General features: G+C 37.7%; 1 protein-coding gene across 1 annotated transcript; it reads right to left on the bottom strand.

Annotated features, from left to right (window-relative positions):
* Nucleotides 1-2919: 2919 nt before the first annotated feature.
* Nucleotides 2920-6529, bottom strand: LOC110890132 (release factor glutamine methyltransferase). The gene is made up of 3 exons (XM_022137702.2): nt 5583-6529; nt 3857-4102; nt 2920-3178 (listed from the first exon to the last, which is right to left on the bottom strand). The coding sequence occupies exons 1-3, from the start codon at nt 6303-6305 to the stop codon at nt 3047-3049; spliced, it is 1101 nt and encodes a 366-aa protein (XP_021993394.1). The 5' UTR covers nt 6306-6529; the 3' UTR covers nt 2920-3046.
* Between the last annotated feature and the right edge of the window lie 5485 nt (nt 6530-12014).

The raw sequence follows: 12014 nt of genomic DNA, 5'->3' as shown, positions 1-12014 counted from the left end.
CGAAGCCGAACCGTTTCAAGCTGTACCGTTTCGAACCGAACCGTGCCGTATCGAACCTTCGACGCGAACCGTTTCGACCCGAACCGTTTCGAGCCGAACCGTTTCGAGCCGTACCGTTTCGACCCGAACCGTTTCGACCCGAACCGTTTCGACCCGAACCATTTCGACGCGGACCGTTTCGAGCTGAAACGGTTCGGTTTGAAACGGTTCGCGCCGAAACGGTTCGGTTCGATACGGCACGGTTCGCGTCGAAACGGTACAGCTCGAAACGGTTCGGTTCGAAACGGTACGGGTCGAACCGGTTCGGCTTGAAACGGTTCGGCTTCGAAACGGTACGGGTCGAAACGGTTCACCTTCGAAACGGTTCAGCTTCGAAACGGTACGGCTTGAAACGGTTCGGCTTCGAAACGGTTCGGCTTGAAACGGTTAGGCTTCGAAACGGTTCGGGTCGAAACAGTACGGGTTGAAACGGTTCGCGTCGAAACGGTTCAGCTCGAAACGGTTCGGGTCGAAACGGTACGGGTCGAAACGGTTCGCGTCGAAACGGTTCAGCTTGAAACGGTTCGGGTTCGAAACGGTTCGCGCCGAAAAGGATTTTTTGGATTTTTTAGAATTTTTTAGAATTTTTATGATTTTTTAGAATTTTTATTATTTTTTAGAATTTTTTGGAATTTTTTTTATTTTTTTGGAATTGGATCAAAATGGCAATTGAAAACATTTAAAATGAAAATCCCCAAAATACCCCTGGTTAAAGATGGAGTTTTTGGATGGAGTTAGTGTATGTGATCAAAATGGCAACAAAAGGGAAAAGTCAGGGACCCAGAGGCAAAAAAAAACTATTTGGACTAAAATGACAAAGTTGGACAAAACTCAGGGACTAAAATGACAATTTATTCGAATTTTTTATGATCCCTTTATCAACTCTAACTTTCTGTTAATTGGTACCTATGACAAAAAAAAAATATTAGATTTATTAATACTTTACATGAGATTTATTATTTTCGATTAGAGTTAATTACTGTTTTCGTCCCTGTGGTTTGTCAAAAATCACTATTTCAGTCCATTAATTTAAAAATTGCGATTTCAGTCCATGTGGTTTCACTTTCGTAACCATTTCAGTCCACCTTGTAACCATTTCAGTCCCTGTACTTGCAGAATAAATGGATTGAAATGGTTACGAAAGTAAAACCACAGGGACTGAAATGGTTACGAAAGTGAAACCACAGGGACTGAAATCGCAATTTTTAAACTAATGGACTGAAATAGTGATTTTTGACAAAACACAGGGACGAAAACAGTAATTAACTCTTTCGATTATGTCAGGATGAATAGCAATTAATGTTGGTCGTACCCGGCAAACAAATACCATGCATCACATGTCTGTCAAGGCGTTAAAAAAGATGTTGAAGGACGACTTACAGTTGGATACCGGGTTTGTTTTACAATAGTGTAATTGGATTCCTTCGAAATTAAATATTCATGCGTGGAGGTTGGGTATGGATAGGGTGCCCACGGCTTTGGCTCTTTTGAAAAGGAACATAGATATCGGCGATCCAGTGTGCCCTTTATGTAATTCGGAGGAGGAATCAGCGGACCATGTCTTTTTGGCGTGTTTTGTGGCATCGACGGTTTGGCATGGTATTAGTGTTTGGTGCAAAATTCCTAATATCTTTGCATTCTCTCTTAAAGACCTCCTTTCCTTTCATATTGACCTCAAAGTCTCGGATAAGAAGAGAAAAGCGGTTCACGGCATTATTATGGTAGCGTGTTGGAGTCTTTGGCGTGCAAGGAATGGGTTCAAATTCTCGAATGCTACGGTAAAAATTGAAGGAATAATTAGTGAGATTAAGGCGTTAAGTTTTCTTTGGTTTTCCACTAGATCTAAGTATAAAGGGATTGATTGGAACGAATGGGTTTCCTTTGTGAATATGTAATTGCCTGTGTGTAGTTTTTTGTCGGCCCGGCTTGGGTCGGCGTTTTCGTTAATGAAGTTTACCTTTCAAAAAAAAAAAAAAAACATGTTTGAAAAGGAAACTTAATTGTAATTAACGGGATACAAAACCAATTTTATGTTGAAAAATTAATGAAAAAGAGTTTTTCTCCATGTACCAAGAAAATTATTATTTTCTTCTAACGGACAAAAATTGGACAATGTAACTGAGATTAAAAAAATATATAATGATGCCCGTGACATGGTGTAAGAGCGGTGCCACCATGTCTAATAATTTGTTAGAAGGTGACCCAAACGTGGAGCTCCAAGAACACCCTTGGGCAGTGATTTACACAAGATTAGGGTTGTGCAAATTGCTCGACGCTCGATACTCGTTCGATGCTTACTCGAAAAATACTCGGAATTTACTCGTTCAATTCAGCTCAATTGAAAAAGGCGCTCGGTTTGTAAACAAAACTAGCACAAGCAAAGGTCTGCTCGGTTCGGTTAGGATTTGTTGGCTTGATTTTTTTTTATTATATATATAATGTTTGGTTAAAGATACAAATAGAGCTTATTTAAGTAATTAGAACTGAAGTCCAATACCAATAGTCCATTGTCCGATAGTCCAATGTCCATTTGAGTAGTTTAGTCAAAATGTCAAATACTGAAATGTGAAGCGTCGACCGATACTCTAAGTCTCAAACCGCCATTCGATGTAGAAGTACATAATCCTAATTAAAAGCCCCTATCAACCATCATCATTTGATTTCTCAATCGCCACTCGCCAAAATTTTGCTTCAATCGGCTCATTAGATTTCGAACTTCCGATAGAATAAGGGTCTGCTTCAATCGGTCGATGATTCATCATCCCACTCAATTGATCTCGATAGAACCAGATAAGTGTTTTTTGTATTCCTTGTTATTTTTTACATTTATACTTGTTATGTGTTAAATTTATACATGTGATCTAATCGAACGAAACCTAATGGATGAAAAACGGCACTTCACTCAATAATGTTATCATGTAAACCTGAAAACTCTCTGTATCTTCTAAAACACGAGCAGCAATAATGTTTACATCTTACAAGTACATATTTTTTTCTTTTTTATAATTCATGATCTAAACCCAGTTACAAAACGCTGGACTCCGGCAAAATCTGGTACGATCTTGAGATCACAGAAGCTGTTGTTATGAACGGATTCCATATGATCTACAAGAAACCTGCATTGATCTTCACCGTTCGTCTGCAACCAAGAATCACAAATAAGAGGGGGTATAACTGGTGTTAAAAGCATCAGATAAGACAATCATGATTGCTGGGCCTAGAGATGGCATGATGAACAGGTCCGATAACGGGTCAACACAGGTCTTTTTGGCGCGGTTCGTAACGAATCGGGTTAATTTGGGTTATACTCAAACCTTCTTTTTCTGAAACTTAATATAATCTCAAAATAAAACTACTTTTGATGTTGTATGCTTTAAAAAAAGTGAGTCAACTTGTTTTCAAATCCGGACCGGCCGGTCGACCAAGAACCGGGGGTCTGGCCGATCCGGTTCACCCTATGAGACCCGTTTTGAGTCGAACCGGCAGGTTGGACTGGAAAACCGGGCGGTTGAACCGGATTTTTATGGGGGTTAAACCGGATTTTTATTAAAAATATAATAATTTTACCTTATTTACTTTTATAATATTTACTGTACCACCCGGTTGACCGGCCCGACCAGTGGACCAGTAAGGAGACCGGTTCGACGTCCGATCCAGTCTTGAAAACATTGGCTTTTAGCTAACTTTTGAATTTAACAAATCTGACCCGTTTGACCAAAAACACAACCCAACCCAACCCAAAATGAAATTTCATAAGTAAACGGGTCAAAACCACCACCACTTAATATGACATTTAAACCGGTAACTAAAGCATTACCTCAAAGGCGAAGAATCCACCAGGTTCTAGCATAGAAGCAGCACCATTGCAAAGATGCAGAAGATCAGACATGCCATCTTCACCACCGTCTAATGCCAGTATCGGTTCGTGTCTACCAACTTCAGCTTGGAGCCCACTAATGTGTCCACTTGGTATGTAAGGAGGATTGCTTACAAGCCCTGAAATTTGACCTTCTAACCCGCTCAACGGTTCAAACCATGACCCTTGCTTTACAGAAACTTTATCCTGATATGAATCATGAGCCTTTTTGTTAGGTTTTTTCCTTTTAACCCATGAGAACTCGTTACTGAAAAATAAGGGGACCCCCCTATACCCGGTTACCCAATAGGATCAGGTAGAATTAGGGATGACAATGGGACGGGTATTGGTAATCCTAGTACCATATTGATTGTAAAACCGTGTTCCATACCCGGCTCTATACCTGTCGCATATACGTTGGAAGATTACTTGTCTGATACTGGGTATGCCAGTTACTCTGTTAGTTTGTTAAAATTACCCGATGAAATTCCAAATACATTTCTTAATATTTTTATTTTCATATAACTTTACTACTCGCGGAAATTAGAAATATAAAAGCTAATAATTAGTAATTTAGTAGATTATTACGTTACCAATGACAAAAGAAACTAAAAATAAATTGAAAACATATAGGGCTGCAAACGAACCAAACGTTCGGCGAACAGTTCGTGAACCGTTCGGCGGGAGGTTCGTTTGTGTTCGTTCGATTATTAAACAAACGAACACGAACAAGAAATTCCGTTTGTTTAGTTAAATGAACAAACATGAACAGAGGTCGTGTTCGTTCGTTTATGTTCGTGAACGTTCGTTAACGTGTTCGTTTGTGTTCGATAGTTCATTAGTATTTTTAGTTTTTATATTTATTTAAATACTTCAAAATTCCGACAAATTAAATATCTAATAAGTGTCAGTGTATTATTATATATTCTGTTCATGAACGATTGTTTGTGTTCGTTTGTTTCCATTTGTGTTCATGAACATTAGTTTGTGCTCATTTGTGTTCGTCAACATTCGTTTTTGTTCGTTGCCTAAAATTAACAAACAAACACAAACGAACACGAACATAAAATCTCGTTCGATAAGTGTTCGTGAACGGTTTGCTAACACATATATTTCTTAACAAACAAACACGAACAAGGTCTTGTTGGTGTTCGTTCGGTTCGTTTGCAGCCCTAAAATATATACGGATATAGTTCAAGTGAACGGGTATGTATTTTTCAGTAATCGAGTCGGCATCACCTAATACCATACCCATCCAGCTAGTGCAGTGCGGCACCTGCACCTCGCCTGAATAGACGCATTTTTAGGCACATTTTCAAGCCAAGTTCTGGTCAAATTCCGACCAAAAGTCGTTTGAAACAATTACACACTACCCCTAAATAAACAAGCCTGGAATCAACCTGAAACAGCCAAATGAGACGTAAACCAGCCTAAAACATGTCTAAAACCCCTAAAAATAGTATGCGTATACTACACGTCTCGCCTAAAGATGTCCTCGCCTTTTAAGCGCCTAGGCTTCAGGCGAGGCCTGTGCACCTTGCGCCATTGACAACATAGACGTCACGTCCAATACCCGTGCAAAATTTTAGAACTACTCTCATAGCACCAAAAGATTACTCTTTTTGTTAATTAGTATATAATCAAATGCACAATCAATAACCATAAGTGAGAATACCACCAAACTCACCTCCAAACCATACCTTCTCACATTAAACAAAGCAACTTGAACAGCAACAGGACTAACATCAACTGCAACAACTCTCCCTTCATCCCCTAACACCCTTCCAATCCCAATCCCTATAGCCCCACTCCCAGTTCCAAGATCAACCCACAAACCCCTTTTCAACCCCACCCTCTCCTTCACCACACCCTCAACCAAATCAACCATCAACTCAGTCTCAGGCCTTGGAATCAACACCCCTTCTTCCACACTCAACACCAAATCTCTCCAATGCTCACACCCCACAACATACTGAAAAGGTCTCCTTTCTTCAATCCTCTGTTTCCACAACAAGTAAAGATCACCCAATTCAGCTCTTAGTTTCACAACTGCATCAGTTTTAGAGTCACTGTTAAGTGATAATATATCAGGGGTTTGTACAGAATCTTGGATGAGCCAGTTGAGTTCTCTGTGCAAGATTTCGGAACATGGGCCGTTGTCTGATTCTGTGAAGGATGAACCCACTGAGGAGGCTAGGGTTTGGGCCCAAGTTTGAAACTTCTTGAGGTCTGTTAGGGTGGCTGTGAAGATTGGGGGGCGGAGGAATAATGGGGTTTTAGGGTTTGGTGAAGTGGGTGTGTAGGAAAGTGAAGAAGATGAAATGGGTCTGTGGGGAATGGTGCGATTGAGGGTTCTTGATGTGAGTGTAGATGAGAGAATGGAGGCTCGCGCCAAAATTGAGAGATTCATCTCATCTGATTGAAGCTGTGTTTCTCACTTGGATGGTATGGTTTGTTCATGGAGACATGTGAATATTAAATTTGGGATGTTTTTGGGTTAATGGATATAAACACCTTAACTCCAAGTATTTTTCATGAACTGAATTGATTGATTAACTGAGGTGTTGTTGGCTTTTGCAGAGATCAGACTGCAAGTTCTTCTTATGGAAAGAAGATGTCGACAAAATGTTCAACCAATATGTGTTAACCTTGTTTATTGGCATTAGCATAGTGTTGTATATGTTTAGGTAGTATGAATTGTGTTCATGTTGTAATTGTACACTTTTGATGAAATTTAATGCAAAATCCTAGTCCTTGATTGCATATATCTGCACATGTATTGATATTACTGGATTAGTCAACATATCCAAACTGTATTTTGACCAACAAATGTTAAAGGTCATGATATAACAAGAAACATACCTCTAATGGGTCTGCACATATAGCTGCACATCTGCATTGCATAATGGGTCTGCACAATGCATATGGGTCAAAACTGCAAGTGTCCAAACTGCATAATGCATATGGGTCAAAACTGTAAATGTCCAAATCTGTGTATGTTGTCCAAGCTGTAATGACCAAATCTGCACTATGTAATGACCAAAACTGCATAGTACAATGACCAATCAACCAAAATGCATAAAGACCATAAGCAAGACTTATACCATTACATAACCAACAGTTATAACATTACCAAAAGTTACCCTAAAGAGTTATAACATCACCACAAGTTATCCTAGAGAGTTATTACATAACTTAAAGTTGTCCAAACAGCCAACAGCACAAAAAGGTCATAAAGACCACAAAAAGTCAAACATGTCCATTTATCACAAAAAAGTCAAACTATGACTTTTTAACTGTCGCCTTGTATCCAGTTGACTTCACAGTTGACTTTTTAGCTGACTTCTGGCTGGAAATTTTGCTTCCCTCCTGGGTAGATTGCTGAGTTGTTCCTTGTGAAGGTACTAGAGTAGATTGCTGAGTTGTTCCTTGTGAAGGTACTGGAGCAGATTGCTGAGTTGACTTCTGGCTTGACTTTTTTGTTCCCTTCTGTCTCTTTTTAGCAGACCCTACAACATACAAAACAAAAGTAGTTAAAGCCTACAATATACACAGACAACTGTCACTAAAACAAGTAATTCACATGCAGTAGATTGTTGATTTCCCTGTTCAGTACATTTTCTCTTGTTGTGACCTCTACCCCCACAATTACCACAAGTCATTATCACCCCATGCTTGGTAAGTTTCCCTGGTCTCTTTGGATCCTCATAAGGATCCCTCTTTCTATTCTTCTTAGGCCTCCCAGGTTGAGATCTTATTGGTGGTGGATCCATAGGGTGGTGAATCTTGGGCCAATACCTTTCACTAGGTATTGGAGGGATTAAGAATTCATAAGCCTTCATGTATGTGTCTTTGTGGTAACACACATCAACATACTCTTCTGCATTTTTATGCAAAAACCCAGCTACTGCACAAACATGTTTACATGGATACCCCCTCAAATCCCATTTCCTATATGTGCATGTTCTATTATCTAGATTAACTGAAACATCATCAAAATCCCTGACTTGAAACACATGGTATGATGAGGGATACACCTCACATCTATATGCAGCCTGTTTTGAAAAATCAAGCTTTTCTTGGATTTTAGGGCATATAACAACATCCCTAGCACTCATTTCTGTTCTTTTAGTAACCAGCCTACTCGTGACCTGAATCCTTATGTCCTCTAACATGTGTATAATGTGTTTTGACCTTGCATTGATGATAAAGCCATTAAAAGTTTCAGCCATGTTGTTTACTATAACATCACATTTTGTGTGAGTGTTCAAATAGCACCTGTTGAACCAATTGGGATTTTGCTTCAGTAAGGCCTCTACTGCATCAGGGTTTATGCCCCTCATCTCTTCAATGGCTTGCAAGTAATCAGCTTCACAATAGGCCCTAGTTGATTTCCAAAATAGCTCCTTCAACTCTTTATCTTTGTATGTCTTGTGCCAGTTAGCATAGATATGTCTTGCACAGTTTCTATGCTCTGCCTTTGGCCATACCATTGCAACAGCATTCAACAGACCCTGCAAAACCAATACAACAATGTCACAGATAAGTGATGAATAAGCTAATTATTGGTTAGGGAGATCTACCTTTTGCTGGTCAGATATAAATGTCCATGATTCACCATCATCAGTTACTCCCAAACACTGCCTAAGCTCATCCATAAACCATTCCCAACTCTCATTATTTTCCCATTCAACTACTGCCCATGCCAAAGGAAACATTTAGTCATTACCATCCCTTCCCACGGTTGTTAACAACATCCCTCCAAGGAATGTTTAAAGAAAACACCCATCTAAGCACAATACCTTCCTGCATCCTGCTAAAAACCTTTTTTGACTCCATCAAAACAAATAAACAGTCAAAAGAATGTTTCACATGTGGCCTCTGGATCTAGGTTAATGAAACCTGGTGGAGCAGTTTCTAACCTAAAGGTTGATGATGGATTTGCTTTATTTAGAACTTCCAGGTAAGAACCAATTTTACTGTAATGATCTCTCGTTGAATAAATACCTCCATGAATGGTTCAGACCATGTTCGAGCCTTTAATGCAATCTCCATAACATCATTATCATTCCCAAAAATCTTGAATTCACCAGTATCAGCATTTAATCCATACATGTAAAAATCCCTACTTTCATAACACCCAGTATCCATTGCATACTCTAACAACCAAAAGTATGCAATGTGATCAACATCTATAGTTATCAACTTAGATTCACCTCCAATGTATTGAGGTTGGTCAAAACTAAAATCCAATTATCCACCATACCATAGCATCACATTGATAACCTCCATCAGTGCAATCAGTGAACAATACCAATATATTGAGAGAAAACGTACCTCTGATCGATTAGGATTTGATCGCCATTGATGAACTTGAGAGCTTCTGATATGTTCTTGTCTTGGTTTGAGTGAAGTGATACTGTGTTTTGGGGATTATAAACTTCAACAAATGAGGGATTATCCACATCAGCTCATGTATGACACGTATGAATGCCACATCAGATTAAATTGCCACATAGGCTAATTTTAGTAACCTGGTTAGTGAATATTTAAGGAGGGGGTGCCATGACAATCGATGTGTTAAGTTGGGAGTGGTCTGAGCCAAAGTGAAAGTTGAGAGTGCCATCGGCCAAATGGCCATAGTTGGGGGTGTTTAAATCCATTAACACATGTTTTTTTTTTGTTTGGGTTGAAAAGATTTAACTATTTAAACTGGTTATCGGTTTGGTTTTATAGTCATGATTTTTTTATCGGTTGTTTTAGCTTTTACTCGTCGTATCGATGGTTTTGTTTACGGTTTTATACGTAGAATTTTGCATTATGTAACTTTTGTTTTTCTTTAAGCGGGCATGTTCTTACTAAGTTTTATGAACACTTATTGTAACGCTTCACTTAAAAGTACAAATGCACGACATCAGTCTTAAACTATTTAAACGTTATAGCTTCTTTATTTTGGTTGTCTTATAAGTATTTTTTTAATTATACTCCATGTAATTTAACTTGTTATCAGTTTTTAGTAGTGGTGGTTGTTTTAGGAACAAGATAAACCTTGGAGATGGAAGAGGATCCTCAACTGTTTCAGAAACTACTGGTTTTTCTATTAAGCATTCAATAAATGTTGTTGATATTGGATCTTCTGTGACTATGGCAGTCAATGTTGGAGCATGTCTTAAGAGATTCTTCTGGATCATCCTGCAACACCAACTTTCTCTTTCTGAAAAATTGAGCCATTTGTTTTTCTGGAACTGCTACTTTTGCACCAGATTTTGTACCAACAGTTTTAGCAACAACTTGTTTTGTACATTCCATGCTTTGATGATTGATTGCGCTTTTTCTACTGGTATAAACCCATGGCATTATAGCCTAGTGGTATCTTGGTGGTGGGATAAAGCTTATGACTATTAGGTCATGGGTTCGATTCCCACAAAGGGGGTTTTTCCCATATTTATTGGGGTTTCCTCCTGAATTGGTGTATAGGCATTATTGCCTAGTAGAGATGGATATGATCGGGTGGTTCTACTGGTGGTATGATGATACTCCAGTGGTCCGTCAGTGATCCAAATTTGCCGTTAAAAAAAAGTTCTTTATAATTTTAAATCATCACAAGTAAATTTTTATGATAAATGAAAAAAGTGGACTTTATTGGAAAAGGGAAAAGTCAAAAAGACAGCAATCGATAGGTTTGAATGTTTGATCATCGATGCATTGGATCAGTATGGATGCGAAAATCGACCGTTAAATTGACCATTCCTTTTGAACTATAACTTACATTGATTAACATTTTTCTGTTGATGAATTGTTGACCCCATATAAATATTTTCTTCAAAGACCCAACAACTTTATTATTATGTATGGCTAGTTATATAATAGTCAATTAAAGATTAATATATAATTTGTGAAAATACTTTTTTATTAGCACAAGTGGCAGATCTATATTATAAGGACGAATATCATATATAAAGTTTGTGGAAATATAATTTTATTAGCAACATTGACAAATTTGCGAACGTTGTCATGTCACAACAATAAGAAAACTATATTTTATATTTTTATTCATCATTTAAGTGACATCGTATCTTTTCTATCTTAAATAAAGCTGGTTTTTACGTTTTAACAAATTAGTAATGGTAATTCTTAATATTTTATAAAATAAGAAGAAAATGGTAAGTTCACTCCATAAGAATATTCTCTTATTATACATGCATCAGTTTTAATATCCGAAAAATACATAAACTTTTAAATAATTTAGTGACATAGGGAAAAATCCATAACCTTTTAAATAATTATGTTTACGCTATATAAATTTCAAATTTTATTCCAAATAAATTTCAAATTTTATTCCATATAACATTCACATGTTATTCCATATAACATTCACGTTTTATTCCATTATATTGCATAAACTTTCCAATTATGTTAAGGGTTCTTCATGGTATGAATCGTAAAGAACGAAAGTCCCAAACTATTAAATTGTTTCCATGGTGGTCGAGTCGTTTGGCCTAAGCCAATAGTTGATAATAGTGACTAACGTTGTGCAAGCATTTGCTCAGTCTAACAATCTTGATCAAAAGAAGGAAAGAATGCTTCTGTATTGAGCTTTCATTCACCATCCCGATCGATAAACTCCCTTGTCACTCATGTATTTTACAACAAGGTATGCATTAAAGGTTTCAACTATTGACCAAAGGAAAACAAGAAATGTCTGTAATCTTTAACTTTTATTTCGTATTTCTAATACTAAACCCGTCTTTTCCAATCAAATATCTTAGTCTTCTTATCCACATAGACGATAAATATACATCACATTATCAACTTTATGAAAAGATCCAACTTTACCAATGGTCTGCAATATTAATGGAAACTCTAGACCGAACGTAATTCAGTCGCCGGAGGAAAATAAGAAATCCCTGTAATCTTCAACTTTCATTTCTCTTCTTTTTTTTTAATGGCAACAGAAACGCTTTATTAACAAATCAAAACGCAGCAAGAAGCTACGAAGAACCATTTTTCTCTTCTAATCAAATATCTTTTTATCCACATCCGGATGTACAATAAACATCCCTCACATCATCAACTTTATGAAAATTAGATCCGAAAAGACCTATGTTTACAATCTCAA

This window comes from Helianthus annuus, chromosome 11, assembly GCF_002127325.2.
Source record: "Helianthus annuus cultivar XRQ/B chromosome 11, HanXRQr2.0-SUNRISE, whole genome shotgun sequence".
Classification (NCBI taxonomy): Eukaryota; Viridiplantae; Streptophyta; class Magnoliopsida; order Asterales; family Asteraceae; genus Helianthus; species Helianthus annuus.
Note: the sequence above shows the minus strand (reverse complement) of the source record. Positions and strands in the feature narration are given on the sequence as shown.

Bases quoted from the DNA above. Each gene is read 5' to 3' on its own strand.
- LOC110890132 (XM_022137702.2), bottom strand. From the start codon at position 6,305: ATGAATCTCTCAATTTTGGCGCGAGCCTCCATTCTCTCATCTACACTC. The intron at 4,103-5,582 runs GTGAGTTTGGTG...GATTCATATCAG, and splicing joins TGAGAAGGTATGGTTTGGAG to GATAAAGTTTCTGTAAAGCA. The intron at 3,179-3,856 runs GTAATGCTTTAG...TCTTGGTTGCAG, and splicing joins GTGGATTCTTCGCCTTTGAG to ACGAACGGTGAAGATCAATG.